Below are 22706 nucleotides of genomic sequence, written 5' to 3'. Positions count from 1 at the left end.
TTCACTCAAAAATAAAAATGTTACATTTAGAAGGGCTAAATTGCATTTCTGTAAACCCTATTGCAATAACCCACTTAAGGACAGCAAACTTTCTTGATTATTATTATGCTGGCCATATCAGCCTACAAAATAGTAACTTTTAATTTTCGTAGCTCTTAGTACTTGATGTAACTAGAAAAGAATTAAATTTTAAATAGAAAAATGGTCAAAACACTTCATTTTTGTTTTGGGGGGGGAAGTATTTAGGTGTTTTTCTGCTGTTTTTTCATTGTCAATAGACCCAAACCCCTTAACAGCACTGTTTGGAATCCTGCCAGACTATGTTGAATTAAGTTCATTACAAGCCGATAGTGTAGCCTTTGCAGCTTTACTGACTTATTCTTATGAATTGGAAGTCAGCAGCTCCCACGTCTTATCGGCAATGGGTTTTTGATTTCTTACATGCTTGTCAAGTGAAAAAGATTGGGTTTGCAATAAAACCAAAGCCACCAAAAAGTGTGGAGCCCTTTTATAACAATTTTAAGGAGACACCTATATTTTAATTGCCGTTTTCCCCCTTTCTTTTTCTTTGTATAATTAATTAATTATTTATTTTATATTATTTATTTGTTTTCTGTTTTGTTCGTTTTTTTATTATTCTAATTTATGCTTGTATATCTTTGTGTATGTATGTGGTATTTTGCCTTTTATTTATATACTTGGGTGTAAAATGATTTTTTCCTGATAATTTCTTGTTTGGTGAATTGTATTAGTGCGTATATCTAGATTTATCAATATTATGTACATTTTATTGTTTGACCTAAGAAAAAAAGCTCTTCATTTTTGAATGTAAGACTAATGGGCTTATCCAATTCAATGATTAAAACTAAGCTAAGCAACAAGTGATTGATAGTTTCTAGATAGCCCTTGAAACTGAGATTTTTTAGGACCACACTTGAAACCAAGGAGTACAAAAATTTCCTACAACGGCAGCACAGAAGGAGATGCACAAAGTAGCATTTTTTGTCATTTTTACACTAAAACAAGCATATGGTTTAATATATTCATAACGGTGTTCATGTTTTAGCATCATGCTTTTTACAAAACTAGAATGGGGATTGGGCCAAATTACAACCTTTGATTTCAAAGCAAAGTATAAGAAGATAATGCAGAAAGGCAAAAAGGTTTAAGATCATGTACTCAATGGCATTAAACAAAGAAAAAGACTACTACTCAATGAAGCACTGCTCACGACACAATCAAAAAAAGATGGAGAAAGAGACAACTAATTAATTAGAATTGCTGGTTGTACCAATAAAAACGTTAAATTAAGTTTATTACAAAAAGAAGTGGTTCATTCCGCCCTGGTGACCCCTGATAAACAAGAGACTAAGCCGAAAGAAAATGAATGAATGAATGAATATTACAAAGACATTCAAACATTCAAATATTCATTCATTCATTTTCTGCCGCTTTTCCAGGGCCGGGTCGCGGGGGCAGTAGTCCTAGGAGAGAACCCCAGACTTCCCTCTCCCCAGACACTTCCTCCAGCTCCTCCAGGGGGATCCAGAGGCGTTCCCAGGCCAGCTAGGAGACATCCCTCCAGCGTGTCCTGGGTCTTCCCCGAGGCCTCCTCCCGGTGGGATATGCTTGGAACACCTCCCTAGGTAGGCGTCCTGGAGGCATCCGAAACAGATGCCCAAGCCACCTCAGCTGACTTCTCTCGATGTGGAGAAGCAGCGACTCTACTCCAAACTCCTCCCTGGTGTCAGAGCTCCTCAACCTATCCATAAGAGAGCGCTCTGCCACCCAGCGAAGGAAACTCATTTCGGCCGCTTGTATCCTAGATCTTGTCTTTTCGGTCATGACCCAAAGCTCATGACCATAGGTGAGGGTAGAAACGTAGATGGACCAGGTAAATCGAGAGCTTTGCCTTTCGACTCAGCTGCTCCTTCACCACAACGGACCGGTACATCGATGCATTACTGCTGCCACTGCACCAATCCGCCTGTCAATCTCTCGTTCCATCCTTCCCTAACTCGTGAACAAAACCCCGAGATAATTAAACTCCTCCACCTGGGGTAAGGACTTTCCTCCAACCTGGAGATGGCAAACCACCTTTTTCCGGTGGAGCACCATGGCCTCGGACTTGGAGGTGCTGATGGTCATTTAAATATTTAAGTATTTTTAAAGCATATGGCCCTATCATACACCCGGCGCAGTGTGGCGCAAGGCGTGACGCAGTAGTCTTTTGGTAGTTTCAGCTTGGTGCAAGAGTCGTTTTGAGGCGTTGCGCTACGCTGTTTAAATAGCAAAAGCATTAGCGCTCAGATGTGCGCCCATAGGCGTTCTGGTCTAAAAAGGAAGGCATTCTGAGGCGGACCGCTGGTGCGTTGCTATTTTTATAAACTATAATAGATTTTTCATTAGACCAAAACTAACCCGGTCTAAACTCCGGCGCAGAGTTGCGCCTCGCTTACGCACTGCTTAATACGCACAAGAGAGCAATAGGCAAATATCTTTACATATGAAAAAATGTAAATATTAAGGATATATATAGTATATAATAGGAATAGATATAGAATATAAATATAAAGGATTAAAATATTACATAACATATTATTTTCTAGCCTACATAAATATGAAAAACCACTGCTTTTATGTCTTCTTCATCTCGGGAGGCTTTTTCAGTTCATTCATAACAATTTGCTTTTGTATAATGTTATTATTATTAGCAGTATTATTTATTATATCCTTATTTATATTTGTTTTATTAAAAACAAGCTTAGATTTGCCCACCTGTCAGGTTTTAGACCATATGGGGCACAGCATGTGTTTTAGGATATAACTCAGGTTTTTGAGCACATTTTGCTATTATTATTCATTTATTCGTTTGCTGGAAATTGGAACTGAATTTAGAAATAGTTTTGAAACGAATATTTGCGCTTAACAAACAAAAGTATTTATTTATAGACTAATTGATGTCTGTGCGTAAAGGTTTCCCTATCCAAGAGCGAAAGTGAAAGTGATCCATTATCACTCATTCTCATGCAGTAGATGCTCTGTTTAACAGTTTTCTGTTAAAAAAAACTGTTAACTGTTTGCTTGTGAAGTGCTAATTTTTTCCACTTAGACTTACTTTGCGTCCTGTAAATAGCGAATGCGCTCTTGGCGCGACACAGCTGGGTCTTAAAGGTAATGGGAGATGAGACTCTAATTGGTTTATTCTTAAAACACACCTATAACTCATTAAGGAAATAAACTCAACCCTTTTAGACCATGCGCCGAAGCACAAGGCAGATTTCCCGTCCTTAAATTAGCAAAAACGCGTCCTGACACGCCCTGAAAGCATTTGCACCCTGCAGTTGCGCTTTTGCGCATGGACCGTCAAAATAGAGCCCCTAGGAATAGTTGATTACATCTTCAGCGCTCTAAAAGAGGGGGCGGAGCTAAAGCTCTCTTAGCACACTGTTACCCTCAAATTGGTGTCATTTTCTGTAAAGCAGCACACATTTTAACAAAAAAAATTGACTAATTAGGCATTGTGTTTTTTGCTCCAATAACTACAGTAGTGACAGATGAATTAACTTGCCTCATTAATAGCAACTTTTAAATGCCTACAAACTATAAATTAATGATTCAGATTGACCACTCAGATGTGTGATGAGAATCACTGATCAACTGTTGGCTAATAAATGACTAGTATCTCCTTTACTCTCGTTCATTTTAACATTCATCTGCCACAAGCGAAGGACATCAAACACCTGCTAGGTTCCTGCCACTTGCTGCAAGACCCTGCAGTGATAGGCGATGGTTACCAGGTCCAGCGGAAGGCTGCATGCCATCCCGCATGGGTGCTTAAATTCCCAGAGCACAGCTTGTGCTAATGGGCAAGGCCAATGTGAAAGCGGGTACACGAGGGTGAAAGAGGTTGTACATCATGGGCACTGCCCTATAAGGTCATCTCTCTGAGTGAACAATGGGAACAGCTGTTAAAGCTGGAGCCCTTCCACTTGACTGTCGGCTTCTGCACTGTACACACGTCAGAACGTTTTATTGGCTTTAATAAGAGTTGGGAAAAGTAAGGATGACTCAAACTATCAGCAACAAAACATTGCAGGACAGAGTGACCAATCCTAGAGCATGGAAAAAATGTCAGAAATCGGTTTGGCCAGAAAGGTTTTTTTGTTTGTTGCTAATGACATCATAATGATGTGGCTTCATGAAAGCATTTTTTTTAAAAACTGTGTTAATCCATTTCCAAGTTTGGGTAGGAAAAACACAAATAATGCAACTTAGATGGATCAATCCATAATTATATAAAAGTAGCAGCTAACCTAACCTGTGACCTCAGCATTGGTAGCTCTATTCTATGCTGTTTGAGGAACAACCAGGTGTCTGCAGGTTTCATCCAGTCAAACCTACGACTTTAAGACCCTTTTAAGACTTCTAATAGAGAAAATATTAGTTTTTTTTAGCAGTTTATTACCGGTATTATCATGATGAATCAATTATTTTTGTTTTCTTTTCATTTTAACGGAGAATTTGTTGTAAAAATGTCTAACAGCTGTTGTAAATCGTATCTCCTTTCAAAAAAACTAAAAAACTAAATATATATATAAAAAAAGAAGGTTTTATTGAGATGGATTGTTGGTGATGGAATGGTTGTTGACCCAATTGAGTAGCTTTACTTGGACAAAGCAAAATTAAGACCCGTTTAAAATTAATTAAGACCTAAGACTAGGCCCACCCGGACTATGCGTGCACAGAATTCAGAGGATTTTCAGCCCATCATCAATTCTGTTTATTTACTTGAGTAAATGTGTGGAAATCTATATTTATTCAGTTTTTTTTATTAATTTCAGTAATATTATTGACTAATGTGAAAATGTTTATCTGATTTATGTACAATGCAGTTTGTACAGTATTATTTTCTGTCTTTTGCTAGAGATATTATATAACAAACTTGCTTTATTTACCAAATAAAGTTAATCTAATTGGATATGCATTTTAAACAATAAAAGTTAAGATATTATTTTTTTATTTCTTATATTAAGGTTTTAGTTATGATACTCCCAAAATAATTCTGCAGACTTTTACTAATATTCTCCACAGAAATAGCAAAAAACATCTGCAGATTCTATGTGGCCCTACCTATAACACAATATTTCAATGAATTTAAGACTTTTTAAGGCTTAAAATTTACTTTTTGTAATTTAAGACATGAAGATTTTTTAAGACCCAACAGGCATCCCAAGTTGAAAGTTGGAAGGATGGATAAATCAATAAACAAATAAATGAATTCACTGGGTATCATGACCTTGACATTTCCACATTTTTTGCCAATCATTATTACATATTTAGGTCTTTAGTGCCCCAGTCATATACAGAACATGGATGGATCAGTAAGTTATGAGACAACCTTAATTATACATGTTAAAGTCATTAGAAATGATGCTTTTGAAAATATATTTTGAAAGCTGACTGCTAGATCTGCCTTCATCTGCAGAGCAACCCCTCAAGCAATTTTATATTATTTTTTTGCTGATGAGATTCTTTGGTTTTAATCCTGTGGAATTCATACGATTGCGTATCAGACATTCCCACCATAAGGAATAAAAGATGATTTGCTCTTAAAGAGTCATCGCATTTAATTGTTGCACAGAAAAATACTCCATCATATAACTCTAGACATTATATGCTTTAAATAAAAATTTATTTGAAAACAGATATACGTTTTAAATTTTTTTCCCCATGGTATATTGTGCGTAACAAAAAGGAGGAGGTGTTCTATCAATGCTGATAGCCTCATGGGTACTGTACTGACATCCCAAGTTTGTGTCCCAACTCTTGGACCTTTCCCATTCCCACTCACCTCCAAATCCACTTCCAGTCAAAATACTATTCCATATAAAAGGCAAAACCACAATAAAAAGAACTGGAACGTGACGTAGGAGTGCAGTTTTAACAGCCTTGTATTAACATGTCCCGAGAGTAACGCTTATAAACATATCCACAAGACAGGACTTGCACAAAGCAGCTGGGATTAAAAGATCTGTTCAGCGCTCTGTGATCATCTGCACCTTAAGAATGAGTTTTACAAGTTTAAAACGTTGTTAAAACAGTGCATGTTTGTAATAAGGTCAGTAAAATCGCTATAATTCATCACAACATCCGCATGTCAGTACAATTATAAAAGACAACATATAAAGGTATAACAAATAATACGATGAGTATTTTTAGCTGAAACTACACATACATATTCTGAAAACACAAAAGAATCATCTTAAATATTGAAAAATGGGTAAAATAGGTGCCCTTTAAATAAATAAAACTGAATAAATAGGGAAGGTAGTAAGGGTCATGGAAAAACCAGAGGTGTGCATTTAAGGGTTAAGATTTCAGGGGCCTTTTTGCAAAGCCTACGAGTTCAACATCTCTTATACCAAGTACTATCCTTACATCAGTCACTACATATTTGTTGTCTTCTATATCAAAAGCACTTTGACTTAGACTATCAAAGCAGACTGTAAGTTATGCTAATTACAGTGTTTGATGAGTAATGAGGGACTGTGAGGTGGGCCGCATGCTGAGCTCGGCCCTGTGCAAAACTGATAGGCTGTCAGGGTGCCACTGGCGGCATTTGTAATTCTGTTCACGACTGAAGCGTTTACAGTCCCAGAGTCCTCTGCAGCGGCTGTGCTGCGCTGAAGCTCGGACTGCGTCATTCTCACAACCCTCAGCAGGAGCAGAAACAGAGATTTAGAGACCACAGGAAAGCACTTTAAAACAATCAGCGCAGATGTCACACTATGAAACGCTCTCCAGATTCAGCCAAAAAGCTCCAGGTGACCTGTTCTTTCTAAATTAATCACATTGAAGCAGGGTTGGTCGGTCAAATCTGTTATCACATATTTATCTACAAGGCATTATGCATAAAATACACCTAACACTGATGAATTATGAAACAGATGCATTCGTGAAACCTCCAAAGAGCACCATTCCAGCAATGACCTCTCCAAGGTGACTTTGCAGTCTGTCTGGATTCTATCTGACGTCACATGCTGCATTCAGTGGGACGCTGCAGAAGGGGTGGGCGATGGGCCCAGGGCCGACACCTGTCATCTGCACCATTGTCACTGTGGGTTATAATTAAACCATTCCATAATCTGATTCTGAACAGCCTATCAGCGTCAAACAGAAGAATTATCAATATGCACAAAAGCGATAAAAAGAACCAATTGGTCCGCAGAAAGGAAACGTTCAAGCAGTGCTGATAAAATAAAGTTCTTTAATGCATCAGTTGCCCAAATCCATTCACAGATCTCACATGAAGACAATTTTGGGCTTCCTTATCACAGCTTTTATTTCAAGGCTTTTCTATCTCTGTAACATTAAATTACATATTGCATGTTATAATAAATGGTTAATTGCAGAAGTAAATTAAATACCTTTAATTTGAATGAGTATTATTCAATTCAATTCCATTCAATTCAGCATTATTTGTATAGCGCTTTTACAATGTAGATTGTCAAAGCAGCTTCACATAAATGGTCATAGTAACAGGATCAGGGTAGTTCAGTTTTTAGTTTAAGATCAGTTTATTATTTAAATGGTTTGACTGAATGACTCGGGGACTTAAGGCAGTCAAATATTTCGCCAAGCAGTCTTTAGGGATGCAGTGACACGCAGTTAGATATTTCGCCCAACAGATCCGCCACTTTTGGCGCTCATAAACAATCATAAAGTCCTCGTGCTGCAGGAATGAGGAGGTCTGCTAAAGGTGTCTTTAATAATCTACGGCAGTTTGCGTTCATTTACAGTAAGATTGATTAATAAATCCATATGAAACAGTCCCTTAAAGTCACGTCTCGCTTTCAGTTTCAGGCTTTGGCGCGTTTTGCACTCACACTACAAGCATACCGCGCCAAAGCATAGTGCAAGTACGCCCTTAAAGATTTTACCCGACTCTGTGGATGAATCAACATTTTTGATAGAATCTTTTGAACTTTGTTTTTCACTTAAGTTTTTTTAACAGTGGTTTCATGTGTGTAGGGTATATGTCGAGCTAGTGTTTCTTCCAATACTGATAAACTTCAGGTGAATGGTTAATGTTTTCCATTTTTAATAATTATTTTTTGGGGGTTTTCACCTTTAAATGTATTAAATAGTAGAGAGTATTGGCAGGAAAGCACGGGGAGCAGATAGGGAAATGACTGGCATGGTACCGGGAGGCGGGAATCAAACTCAGGTCACCGTGAGCACTGGAGTGCATTAGTTGACACCTTAACTACTACATCATTGACACTTCTTTTTTTTTCATTTTATACGATTCATTTTATAGCATTAATTATGTAATGTAAATACAATGTAATCAGTTAAATAGTCTTTGGCATTTACTTATTTGCTCAAGCGTAAAACGAGTTGAAAAGCCGTTTACTCGCACGAGCCCGTCAATATTAGCAGGCTAGTGCACAAGCTCCACTGAATATACTAGGGTTAAGTAGAACATAATTGTGGTTTATCTGAACAGAAAACTTTGAATTGACCCAAAAAGACTCTTAAGAATTGTGTTGTTTCAATTCATTTAAAAGGGCTGCATTCTGGCGCAGTAGATAGCATGTTCACCTCACAGCAAGAAAGTCGCTGGTTCAAGCCTCAGTTGGGTCAGTTGGCTTTTCTGTGTGGAGTTTGCATGTTCTACCCATGCTTGGGTTTCCTCCAGATGCTCCGGTTTCCCCCACAAGTCCAAAGACATGCGATACAGGTGAATTGGGTAGGCTAAATTGTCCGTAATAATTAATATTAATTATCCAATACAATTTTAAAAAGGCGGCACGATGGCTCAACTATAGGTGAATTGGGTAAGTTAAATTGACCGTAGTGCATGTATGTGCATGTGTATGGATGTTTCCCAGTGATTTTACTATAAACAAATACCCCAGCACTTCTGTGAGAAGTACATTTTCTGTAACAGAAATGACGATAATGGTTAAAGATTTATTAAACAATTTAATGTCATCATGCCTGTGTTTGTATCTAGATGACAATCTTTCAAAGAGTAATCAAGCAGCTCTCTCTCCACATACTGTTGAAGTCAAAATGATTGGGCCTCCACTGAATTTTCACTTTTTCAAAATTTTCCCAAATGATGTTTAACAAGTAAATCTTCACAGTATTTCATATATTACGGTTTCCTTTGAAGAATGTCTTATTGTTTTATATTATAAAACATTTTAAGGTCAAAATTATTAACCACATTATACAGTGACTTGCCTAACTTAATTCAGTTAAGCCTTTAAATGTCATTTTAAGCTGTATAGTAATGTCTTGAAAAATATCTAGTCTAATATTATTTACTGTCATCATGGCAAAGATAAAATAAATCAGAGTTATTAAAACTATTATATTTAGAAAAACATCTTCTCTGTTAAACAGAAATTGATGAACAAAATATACAGGCGGGCTAATAATTCTAACTTCAACTGTACAAATGAAGCAAAACTATGAGAAGCAAACCAATGGAGCCATCAACCGATATAGCCATGCTTCTGGGAAAGAGCATGACCGCTGACGAACATGTGATGAGAACTGACGCACACAATCCTCTGAGAATCAACAGGTGTAACCAAAAATACCTTTACTCCTAAATTGAAGCTGAACAGGGTTCATACAGAGCTGAGAGCGTGTTATTATCTCATATAACAACCCATAAGTGCAGTGACCTCGCTAATAACTGCTTTTAGACTGGACCGAGCAACGCACAGATCACATTGTCTTCATAATATAAAACGCAGCACTCACCAGCGACCTCCACTATGTCTCCAGGCACGATGTCTTTGGCTTTGATCCTTTGCACGGACTTCCTGTCCTGACGGTACACCTTGCCCATCTCTGGCTCGTACTCTTTGAGGGCTTCAATGGCATTTTCTGCATTACGTTCCTGAGATGGATAATATAAAACAAGTTGAGAATATAAATAATAAATAAATATAATAATAAATAAATTAAACAAACAAAAAAAAATGAATAAATAAAAAATTAAATACAAACTTATATATATATATATATAATTTAAAATATTTAGTTGAAGTCAAAATGATTAGCCCTCCACTAAATCATTTTATTTACAAATAAATAAATAAATATTTATTTGTAAATAAATACAATAAAAAAATTAAACACACAGACCCACAGAGACAAACACACACAAACTAACACACACAAACATACACAAATTGATAAAGATGCATCTATTAACATTTAATTGTCGCAACATTTAACACTTAATTCATATTCTTATTTTACTTTATTCTGTTATTTTCTGTAATACATCTGTAATATTAAAAATAAAATAAATATAAATAACTAAATAAAAAATAAACCATTCAATATTTTAATATATATGTTATATATAACTGCTAAAGATGCATCTGTCAACATTTAAATAACACTTACTTCATATTCTTATTTTAATATATCCCTTTATTGTCTGTAATACATTTGACCAACGGTGATTGGTCAATTGGTCATACCACTTGCATATTATTGCTTTTTTTTAACTTATTTAAAATATTGTTAATAATAATAATAATAATAATAATAATAATTAATAAATAAAAATATAAAATGCATAAAAATATAATAAATAATTTGTACAAAAACATTATATAAAAATCAATAAAACGTATTATATATATATATATATATGTGTATATATGGAGTACAAAATAGATTGTTGGGGTTAGAAGAAAGATCAATGTAATAAATGAAATAAAGTAAAATAAAATAATTTCGTTTGGTTTATCTGTCCTCTATTTTATGTGTGTGAGTGTGTGTGTGTGTGTGTGTGTGTGTGTGTGTGTGTGTGTGTGTGTGTGTGCGTGTGTTTGCGTGTGTGTGTGCGCATGTGCACAATAGAGAATAGTTAAGCGATGGTGTCTGATTTTACTTTTAAGATAAATACGAATCTTATTTTCCTTTCTGACCAGTTTTCCTAATCCTACTATACAATCTCTCTTTAGTTTATGTATGCATGAGGTATAGAATGCAGTTGACCAACTAATTATCATATGATTTACATACTTTTGCAAAAAGCAACATTAGATATTTCAATTTTTTAAGATAAACAATCTGTTTACTGACCTGCCAAACGCCGACGATGGCATTAGCTATAAGAATCAGTAAGATTACAAAAGGCTCCACAAAGGCAGTGATAGTTTCCTCCCCCTCCTCGAACCAGGCTAATACCTGCAGACAAAAAAAGTCATGTCACAGCACGTCCTGTTACATCTAATCAAGTGTTTCACATTCAAAACACCCTGTGGATATTTCAAGACTAGAGGATCAAGATTCGAGACGAGACGCGCAATTGACATTTTCCCTTAGAAGCTATTCACATGAGATTCTGTTTGGACTGCATAAAGGGCATGATCTGAAACCAGTTTAAACTTCAGGGGGAATAAAAACTAAGCTGCATGTTTTAATGACTGGAGATTACACTGCAGTCCCAGCACGATATCTTTTATTTCCCTCATTTACATACTGTATGTTTTTATGTACAAGCTCCTGCTAAAATAGGAAGCTACAAAAGTGGTTTACTTTCCTTCAGGTCATTAAGCACACACTTTTATTGCAACTCAGAGAGGAGTTTTGCATGCCAATGAAGCGGTGAAATTTTACACCTTTTTTTCTCCACTCAGATAAACTAAAATCTTTGTGGTTCTCATGAGAGCTGCTGGTCTGTCTGTGGAAATGAAAGGCTAGTAACTGAAGGTCAGAAGCTTAATTTGGCCGACAGAGATGCCCTCTTACACAGCCAAGTACGAGACAGCTGTCAAATCACAGAGTCCAACACCTCAGTATCTCTGCTGGCATACCTCTCTACTTCAACCCGACCAGCCAGTTTCATCAGCTGCTGTATGAACTGTAATGTCTTTTTGGGTAGACAAAGCATGAGGATCAACCATCCTACCATTACTTTGATTTTAGAAATCACATTTTATTTTAATAATGTTTAAAATGTTTTAAAATTAAATAAAATAATATTCAAACTAATGTATAGGTGTGACATAGGAATTAATATCTAAAACATAAATGAATATTACAATAAATAGTAATGCAATTAATTTCTATAATTTTATGAAAACTATTATTATTCATTCATTTATTTTCTTTTCGGTTTAGTCCCTTCATTACTAAGGGGTCCCTTCATTACAGTGGAATGAACGGCCAACTTTTCCAGCATATGTCTTACGCAGTGGATGCCCTTCCAGCTGCAACCCAGTACTGGGAAAAAATATATATATTTATCATCATACTGTACAATACATTACTATTATTAAAAAAAATTATGATGAAAATAATAATAATAATAATAATAATAATAATTTTAAAATAATTTATAAACATGTTTATTTTGAATAGCTTTTATTATAAATTTTAAATGTAATCATTTAATAGTTTATTATTTACAATTAAATGTAATATTTACAAAATAATAATAATAATCAAAAAGTAAATTAGTAAATGACATTTATTGCGTATTATAAACTATTAATTATTTATAATAATAAATAATAAAACTATTAATTATTAATAATATTATTTTATATAGTTTATTTATTATTTACAACTAAATGTAATATTTACGAAAATATTATTACTATTATTAATATTATTAAGTGTACAATAAATTAAAGAATTAATGTTATATATATTAAATAATCCAATAAATTTTTGTAACCTTTACCATCATACTGTTGAAAAATTAGATCATATTATTATGATAAAAACAGATTACGAAAATAATAATAATAATAATCATCATCATTATTATAATCATCATCATCATCATCATCAAAAAATAATTTATATACATCTTAATTTTAATAGCTTTTAATATAAATGTTAAATGTAATAATTTAATAGTGTATTACTTACAATTAAATGAAATATTTACAAAATAATAATAATAATAATAATAATCAAAAAGTAAATTAGTAAATATTACGTTTAATTGCGTATTATAAACTATTAAATATTTTTTTTAAATATGTAGATATATTAGTAGATATTATTATTATTAGAAATAATAACAATTGTCAGCACTAATAGCCTAGTGGTTAGCGCGTTAACACATAGCACCAAGGTGCTAATGGCGTCTCGAGTTCAATTCCCGGCTCGAAGTCCTTTGCCGATTCTTCCCCATCACTGCTACCCACACTTTCCTGTCAGTAAAATCTCCACTGTCCTATCCTAGTAAAGGTGAAAACCCCTAAAAATAATAATAATAATAATAATAATAATAATAATAATAATAATAATAATAATAATAAATTAATAATAAATAAATAAATATTATTATTATTATTATTATTAATAAACAATATTTTAAAAAAATAATTGATATTTATCTTAATTTTAATAGCTTTTAATATAAATTATAAGGTAATCATTTAACAATTTACTATATGCAATTAAATGTGATACTTATAAAATTATAACAATAATTATTATTATTAATAATAATAATAATAATAATAACAACAACAACAACAACAACAATACAAAAAATCAAATATTACATTTACTTGATTATAATAAACTACTAAATATTTTTAAAGTAAATTACAGCTTATTACAAATTAAGTTGTACATTAAAATTAAATATTAAAATGTGTATGTACATATAAGCGTGGACAAATTAACATACAATTTAATATAAAGATGAAGGTAAACTGCACACTGTGAACCTACAAACTTTTATTTTATAAGATCTTGAACCACTAACACCAGCTCTATATAATACATTGATCTCATCCATAAATCTGCTTGACAGCCTGACCTTACCACCCCTTTAAATCTCCAAGCAAAACAACCACATGTCTTTTCATTCAGTGGTAAACGATCTAGGCCCATTTATCAAGAGGTCCTTAACCCCCAGTCATAAAACAGCAGCGCACTACCAAGACGTCTCATTTGGCAGCTAGTGACAGACACTCAATCTCACTGAATGCTGTTGTCACCATTCCTAAGGAGTTGCGCTTCCTCAGCCGTTTAGCCTTTCTGATCTGTGAGTAATCAAAGACACGGTGACTAAGCTAACAAGACATCTTCACTTTCACAGCTCCTCTGGCTGCTTATTTGAGTGCATGCAATTGCTATGCTTCCTTTCTCGTGTAAAGCCATCAACACCTGACACGAATATGTACTGAGAAGCCCAGCTGACAAATGGCTGACCATGTTTGCACTCCAAGAATATCACATAACTGTAATAATTACAGAAATCTGCCAGAACATGTACTTACAAAAGATATGCAAGCTGCCAGTAGAAGAATCCGCACAAGTAAATCTTCAAACTGCTCAATGACAAGCTCCCATATTGACTTTCCTGTCGAACATTTAAATCAGACATTTCAGAATCAGACTAGAAGAGCAAGATTAACAACATGCTACAGATTATGAATTAATTATTACCTTCCTCTGCAGGCAACTCTGTGTGGGTTATTGAATGATATGAAAAAGAGAAAGCATAAAGTCACAAAAATGCACTATACATTGTACATAAATAGTGTGTGTGTGTGTGTGTATATATAGATACTATATACTATACGATACTATAGATACAATACTATAGATACGATACTATAAATATGATACTGTAGATACTATAGATAAAATACTATAGATACGATACTGTAGATAGCTAGATACGATACAGATGGTACATAGATAGAAAGATAGATGGATAGTATATTAAAATTCACGATAGATAGATAGATAGATAGATAGATAGATAGATAGATAGATAGATAGATAGATAGATAGATAGATAGATAGAAAGATAGAAAGAAAGAAAGAAAGAAAGAAAGAAAGAAAGAAAGAAAGAAAGAAAGAAATTGGAATAAATATTTGATTCAAATCCAAAAGGAAATTTAGCACATGCAGTGAAACCTTTACAAGCTCTTCTGCTGACTGGAATATTTTCATGCCCAGTTTTAATTTAAGAAAAAAAGAAAAAGAAAGATGATGCTTTGATTGTCACATAACAAACAGGTAAGATTTCAACATGTCTTTCAGCTTAATTCTGTGAAGAGAAAAAAAAGCATATGGCAAGCCGTTTTAACATTTATTCTTACATTAAGGTAACCAGTTTCCATTATATTCAAATATTCACTATTATGAATTCCCTGTTTACTAATCACTATGAACATTAGGAGAAGACTATTCAAAATAACTGCTTATGACTTAACCCTTTAACTACCCCACCAAGAAATTTTCTTTTGGATTGCATTTTTTTTAACTCTTAATGTCGCTAGTTAACACGCGTAACGCTTAAAATTATCAGCCTCTACCAAATGGTTAATATCGGTTTAGAGTAATAGTACCGGAATTAATACATATACAACCGAAAACATGAAAATATGAAGTGCAAGACCAATTTATTTAAAAATCTAATCAAAATAAAACATTTGTGAACATTAAATTATCTTTGTTTTGTGAAGTATGCCATCAAATATTTCATATTCTCATTTAACAATTTTTTTTTTATTTATTTATTTTTTTTTTACAATAAAACCAAAATCAAGTGTAGTAGTGCAACAGGATGATGTTTGTTTGAATTTTGTAAGCCAACAATGCCGTGTGTGTGAATAATTATTTAAAACAGTCCTTTTTAAATGACTTTAACCGTCATTACTTAAAAACAGTCAATATACGGTAATAGTAAAAGTAATTTTTTGGATCATAATAGATACCATAATTCCTGCAAGGATTATATAGTAGGGCTTGGCGATTAATCAAAACTGACATTCAGAACCTATAACCGAGCTAATTTTTCCAGGTCAATTTTTCAATTACTTTCCCTACTACTGTACATGTGGAGTCACGTGACCCTGCTCTGTTAAGCCTTTATTACTTCTGCATCCACGAGAGACCTCAAGACGGCATATACTGTCCATTACATAAAACATACATTAATCGTAATAGATTTAAAACATTCAATTAATCGAGATTTTAATTTTACACTAAATCGCCCAGCCCTATTACTTTTTTAACTCCATATAGCTACAACTACTTTTTCCACGTTGCATATGTAAGGACTATTCAGAATAACAGCTTACAACTTAATAGTAAAATTAAAAATGCAAGGAACAACTGGACACTTGGCATGGGCCGGTATAAGATTCTGACTAGGCATGGGATAATAATCGTTTTCAAGGTATATCGCGGTTTGGAAAAGTAAAGGTTTTCAAACTGTTAACATTTTCTGCTATACCGTGCCTAAGGTATGTGTACGATTTTTTTTGGTTTATGTATTAGTTTTTTTGTTTTGGTTTTTAGGTCAGCAGCATCTTCAGCAGCAAAGATATGTAAAGATGCCGCTTTAAATTGTTAAAAATAAAATCTAATTTTGAAACAAATGAAGACAGCAGAAGTCAATTCATTTAGCCTGATATGTTGATCTTCCAAAATAAATTATATCGAGTTCAAAAGAAAGAAAAAAAAGTTTTGGTTTTTACTCAGACATTTAAAAAGAATATATTTTAGAGCAGTAATCATAATACCGTGATATTTTTAACCAAGGTTATTATACCATCAGAATCTTATGTCAGCCCATGCCTAATTCTGACAGTATGATAACCTTGGATAAAGATTTCACTGTTTCACAGTATTGTGATCACTACTATCTATCTATACATTTTGGGTAAAAACCCAAAAACTTTTTCCCCTCTTTGAACACAATAGATTTTATTTTGAGAAACATTTAAAAATAATAATAAAAATATTTTGGAGCAGTAAACATGTCAGGATATGCCTGAATAATTCAAATAAATCATTTGTTTGTTTCAAAAACACAGATGTCTTTATAATTTAAAACAAAATGTTTGGATATTTTTTTCAGCTGAAGATACTGTTGTCCTAAAACTTAAAAAAAAAAACATGAATAAGAAAAATTTTCCACAGACCTTAGGAACTGTATAGCAGAAAATTTTGGCAGTTTTCAAACCTTTACTTTACCAAACCGCGATATACCTTGAAAACGGTTATCGTCCCATGCCTACTGGACACTCTAACAATTTCATACATGGAAAGCTCAAACTCAACAATCAAGTAAAACAAAATTAAAAGGTAAAAAAAACATACTAATAATAATGGGATTGCTTACTGGGGGAAAATCTACAGCAGAAGCAGTTGGTTTTAACTAAAATTATTGTTATTACGGCTTGCCATAAAGCGTGTTTGATGACGTCAGATGTTTCGGACGCTCCTGCCGGCTGATTGCAACAAATGTAAAACAATTTCATGTCAACTTCAGCTGGCTGACATGACGCTGAAGAACAGAATGTATCAGACGTACCGTTAGGACCCCATTTGTCTCTATTCCTTTTCACCTGGTCTAAAGTCAGTCCCGTGCTCTCGTTGACGCTGAAATTACTATAAACTTCTTCCACACTCTTGGTGTGAGCGTTCTCCATGGTTAGATGGGAAGAGAATCCCGCTCAAGTCAAGAAATCTGCCTTGTTTACAAAAAAAAAGGAAGAACAAAAATATAAGAATATGCCTATGAGTGACACATGCATTGACATCCACAATGAAGAACATATGTGGAAAGTTGAGACGGGCAAATGCACCTTCCAGGAGTCTTATCCAAACAGTCTTCTTCTTGTGCCCCAAAGAAATGTGTGTCAGTGAACGCCAAAGAAAAGCTCCTTGCTTAGTACATCACAATCAGCCCCGTCCAAGCCTCTGCCTGCCTGGAAATGTGACGCTCGACCCCTTTCGCCGTCCTTCTCGTCCGTTCACTGGTGATGGAAGTGGCGGTTACTCTTGTTTTATTGCAGGAGACTCAATACTGCCTCTCTGCCGCATGTGGAGCACGCTGATTGGACGGCGCGCGTCCGCGGAGTCCTTCAACATCCAATCAATCGTCATTGGCTCGATTCAGCGCTGACGTATGTGGAGCAGCTGCTTGTTTATTGGTGTGTCGTTCTGTCACTCAAAGCAGTTGACATAACTTTTGCCCCACCCCTCAGACGCAGGTAGTTGTTAGAACTCACAGGTGAAGTGTTCTTGGAAAGCTGTCTGTGTACTTTGCCGTTTCGTTTTGTTTTTGTTTTGAACCCATTTGGATTTGATGGAACTTTTTCTGTACATATTTTTTGTCTAAACCTTCTCTTGATAAATTATTCTATCACGTGCATTTACCGTTTTCAAGACTGAGCTTACACAGTGCGGTGACGGTCAAGGTGTTGATATACAGTATGTTTTTTTTTTTATAAACTTTTATTTAGAAAAGAAGAAATTTTCAATATAAATCAGGAAGTAATCTGTAGAAGACTAGAATACAATTATAAAGTGATAAGAACAATAAGTAAAAATTAAAAAAGTAATAGAAAGAGAAGAAAAAAGAACAAATGAAGAAAGGGGAAGTACAAAATTAAATTAAATCAAGAAATACAGAAAGCATTAATTACTTACATACTGGAAGCATGATATTTTCATAAGTTTATATTAACTTGCAGAATTTTTTGTTGTTAGATAGACATAAAGCTTTAAGCAAGGAATCAATTTCAATTAAAAATGGGCAAATAAGGGAGAGGATTTAAGAAATTATTGTTTGTGGATAAAGAATTTGGCATGTAATATAAAAGAGTTAAATATATATTCTTCATTTTTACTCTTAAGACTAGAATAATAACAAATAATTTCTTTCAGTTTAAAGATTTGTTTTGTTGATTGGGATTTATTCAAATAATTATACAGATCTGACCAAAACTTTTGTGAGATTTTACATTGAAAAAACATGAGCGTTTCCTCATTTTCCTGACAAAAGGAACAAGTATCTACAATATCAGTAAATTTTGAGATAAATGCATTGACCGGAAATATTTTGTGTAGAATTTTAAAATGGATTTCCTTTGCTTTGTTTGGGATTACATATTTATATTGGAGAAGCATGTTCCAATCAATATCTTCTATTAACGCTGACCAATATGATTTCCCTCTTGGAGCAATTCGATTTTTTTGTTGGAGAATTCGAAGAATAAGTTAGTAGTTGCATTTCTTATCATATATACACTAATACCTTTAAATAATAAGGAGGGTTCTATGTTTTTTTTTTTTATTATTTATATATGAAATGTGATTTTTTGTTAGATGTAATAATTCTTTTGGGATAGCATTTACAATAATGTTACATTTCTTGAATGGGATTGGAAATTGATGAATTTTCATAAACTGTTCATAAGTTAACAAGTTCCCCAAGTCATCAAATAAGGAAAATAAATGTAATATATCTCTATAAAAATAAATAGGATTTATTCTTAACTGTAATATCAGTGTTGTTCCATAAAAATGTTTTTTTTTATGTGGAGAAAAGTTATGAGAATAGCATATTTCCAAGCTAGTAATGCTTGCTGGTAAAAGTTAACTAAAACCAAACCCGCCAATTTTATTTAACCAATAATTGGGAATAAAAAAACTATGTTGAATTTGAACTAGTTAAACATCTTTTAATCCAACTGACTCTGAAAGCATTTATAGAATATGGCTTCTGGTCCCCCTTTGTCTTTAAGTCAAATTAATGCCTTTTTTAATTTTTGAGGTTCATAAATTCAAAAAGTTGGCGGTTCATTCTGCTGTGGCGACCCCGGATTAATAAAGGGACTAAGCTGGCAAGAAAATGAATGAATGAATGAATGTGTGCTAATATAGAGTATGTGTACCTGTGACGTAACTTAGTTGTTATTTCGGATAGTTGTCTAGATTAAATGTTTAAAAATACATTGTTCAAAAAAGTTTTTTTTAAATATAATTTAAATAATGGTGGTAGCACTTTCACCTCACAGCAAGGTTGCTGGTTCGAGCCTCAACTGGGTCAGTTGGCATTTTTGTGTGGAGTTGGCATGATCTCCGTATTTGCGTGCAGCGGTTTCCCCCACAAGTCTGTGTAATACATTTGCTAAATAAGTTGGCGGTTCATTCCGCTGTGGCGACCCCAGATTAATAAAAGGACTAAGACGAAAAGAAAATGAATGAATATAAATAAAATAAAAATACAAATTTCAACAATCAAATATAGTGTTGGGGGTAACGCATTACAACTAACACGAGTTATGTAATAATATTTTTTAAGCAACAAGCATTACCTTTCAAAATTAAGTGCTAATATTTAAGTTTCTCTTCAGTTTAGTTAATCCATTTTTTAAAAATAAAATGCTGAATAAAATGTCACGATGAATCCTACACGCAATGAGAGAATAACAGAACAGGCAGAAAGGAAGATGGCAGAGCCTTGGCTTACACTACTGTGATAGAAATATTCTCATTTTGAACACATGGAAGAAAAGGAAAGGGCACTATCTGAATAGACTGATTTTACTTTTTAATAAGACAGAAAGTACAAAAGTGTCAAACATGTTTGTTTGTTTGTTTGTTTTTAAGGTAAATGAAGGTTATACAGTGTGTTGGTAACTGCAGAGCTTCCCTATTAAGAAGAAAAAAACCCTGCATGTTCTGAAAGAGATCAAGCCTCAGCCAGGTCAGACAAAAGTAACGCAAAAGTAACTCAAAAGTAATGCATTACTTACCAAAAAAGGTAACTAAGTAATGCAATTAGTTTTTTTTTTTTTTTGGGTGGGGGGGTGGGGGGGGTAACTCCATATTGTTACTGTATGCATTACTTTCTAAAGTAACTTTCCCCAACCCTAATCAAATATACATGATTGCTCATTCTTTTACTATGATCACTTCATATTTCATATATAATTTAATGAACAATAGTAATATTATCACAATTGCAATAAATAAGAATGTGTGTTTAATTTGTACATAAATATGCTTTGCTAAATGACAATGGCATGTTCTTTCAACCATTCATTCATTCATTCATTCATTTTCTTTTCGGCTTAGTCCCTTTATTAATCTGGGGTCAGCACAGCGGAATGAACCGCCAACTTATCCAGCATGTGTTTTACGCAGTGGATTTGTGAGGGAGCACCCGGAGGAAACCCACGCAAACGCGGGGAGAACATGCACACTCCACACAGAAATGCCAACTGACCAGTCGAGGTTTGAACCAGCGACCTTCTTGTTGTGAGGCGACAGCATTACCTACTGCGCCACCGCGTCACCCTTCTTTCAACCAAATATACTGATTTTTAATTTAGAAATAAATATTTATTTGAAATATTACTTGCTTCAGGCATTTCATCGACAAAATCACTTTTATAAAAGTACTTTGATGCAAACACCAAAAAGTCTTTGACCCAAATTCATACAAAAAACATGACTGTTTTCAGTGTGTGAATCTGAATTTTTCAATATTAATATGACTGACTGAAATTATTAGGAAACTTGTGTTGATTATTTGAGCATAGTAGAAAATGTTCAATGTTGGCAGCACAGTGGCTCAATGGTTAGTACTGTCGCCTCACAGCAAGAATGTCGCTAGTTTGAGTCCCAACTGGGCCATTTGGCCGTTCTAAAAGGAGTTTGCATGTTGTCTCAGTGTTCTATGAATTGCATAAACAAAAACTCTGAAAAACATACCGGAATAGTTGATGGTTCATTCCACTCTGGTGACCCCTGATAAATAAGAGACTAAGCCAAAGGAAAATGAATGAATGACTGTTCAGTGTGAAACTACAGTATTTCTGTTCTTTTCTAATTAGAAGTATAAAACTGTATACATAAAATCAGTGTGAATACAAATATAACATTTGTAATTACCTTTATTTAACACTTTACATTTTTATCACTTCATTCAACTCTTAGAAAGGTAAAACTAGTCAAATTTAAGCCACTGTATATAGGTGCTAAAGCATTCGGAGTGAGAATGACTTTATATTAAATCACTTCAAGCTTCCAGATGTCCATTATACTGCAGACACACAGATTTATAACAGTAAGCAAGAATGCACTGCTCACACCTACTCAGGGTGACCCATGCATATTATTATTTCATTAATGAATAAATAAATGAATTACCACTCTAGCGCTCCACCATACCCATTTTTATGGTAAGAATCAATTTATATCTAATTATAGGCAAGGGTCATATTGATTCTCATGACGTTCTGGATGGATGGACGCACCAGACAGAGAAAGAAGAAAGTAAGTTTTATTAGACCTTTTAGAGATTACTAAAAGAATGGTGCCTGAAGCTGCAGGATCAATCTATGCAATATAAACTAAATTACAATATGATTTAAGATATGTTTGAAACTTTTTTCAAACAAAACAAGTTTAATTAAAATATATAGTGAATACGCAACTTGTGTATGATGACGGGACAACTGAGTCTGTTAACTATGCCAGAGCAACAAAAGGAGATCCAACTGAAGTCCTAAATTGGACAGCTCTTCTGCCCAAGGTCATGGCTGTTGTTTCCCAAAATAACTTGGAGCGTGAACGCATCATCCAAAGTGTGGCACTTTGTACGGCATTATCTTTGGACACAAAGACCGGAGCTCTGTTCCTAAAGACGTGTCAAAACTGAGACCAAGAACTTGTTGGACGTTAGTGATTCTGAGTTTGAACTCTGTTATCCAAGTAGTCCTTAAGATGCTTTTTTTCCACTAAATTAAACGTATTAAACGTATAAAATTATACGCAAATAATGTATACAACAGTTCTGTTTGGGTCCTAATGTGATTAGCTGAGAGCTGTGCAATATTCTTTCTGCCAGTAACAGCACTCGTTCAGCCTCCTAACCCTTCAGC

The 22706-nt window shown here is 34.1% G+C and overlaps 1 protein-coding gene and 1 long non-coding RNA gene across 3 annotated transcripts in view; one reads left to right on the top strand and one right to left on the bottom strand.

Moving 5' to 3' along the window:
• The window catches only part of atp2a2a (ATPase sarcoplasmic/endoplasmic reticulum Ca2+ transporting 2a), a 57747-nt gene extending 39956 nt beyond the window's left edge, over positions 1-17791 (bottom strand). The window contains exons 1-6 of one of the 2 annotated variants that reach the window (XM_021478220.2): positions 17616-17791; positions 17342-17501; positions 14458-14475; positions 14289-14371; positions 11125-11229; positions 9784-9922 (exon numbers count right to left, since the gene is read on the bottom strand). In XM_021478220.2, the coding sequence (XP_021333895.1) occupies positions 9784-9922; positions 11125-11229; positions 14289-14371; positions 14458-14475; positions 17342-17459 (463 nt within the window). In that variant the 5' untranslated portion in view covers positions 17460-17501; positions 17616-17791. 2 annotated transcript variants of the gene reach the window in all.
• LOC141375583 (uncharacterized) lies at positions 15550-17701 on the top strand. Its single transcript, XR_012384130.1, has 2 exons — positions 15550-16201; positions 17096-17701. It is a non-coding gene; the product is annotated as an uncharacterized lncRNA (long non-coding RNA).
• Positions 17792-22706: the final 4915 nt, after the last annotated feature.

Source organism: Danio rerio, chromosome 8, assembly GCF_049306965.1.
Source record: "Danio rerio strain Tuebingen ecotype United States chromosome 8, GRCz12tu, whole genome shotgun sequence".
In the NCBI taxonomy this organism is placed as follows: domain Eukaryota; kingdom Metazoa; phylum Chordata; class Actinopteri; order Cypriniformes; family Danionidae; genus Danio; species Danio rerio.
Note: the sequence above shows the minus strand (reverse complement) of the source record. Positions and strands in the feature narration are given on the sequence as shown.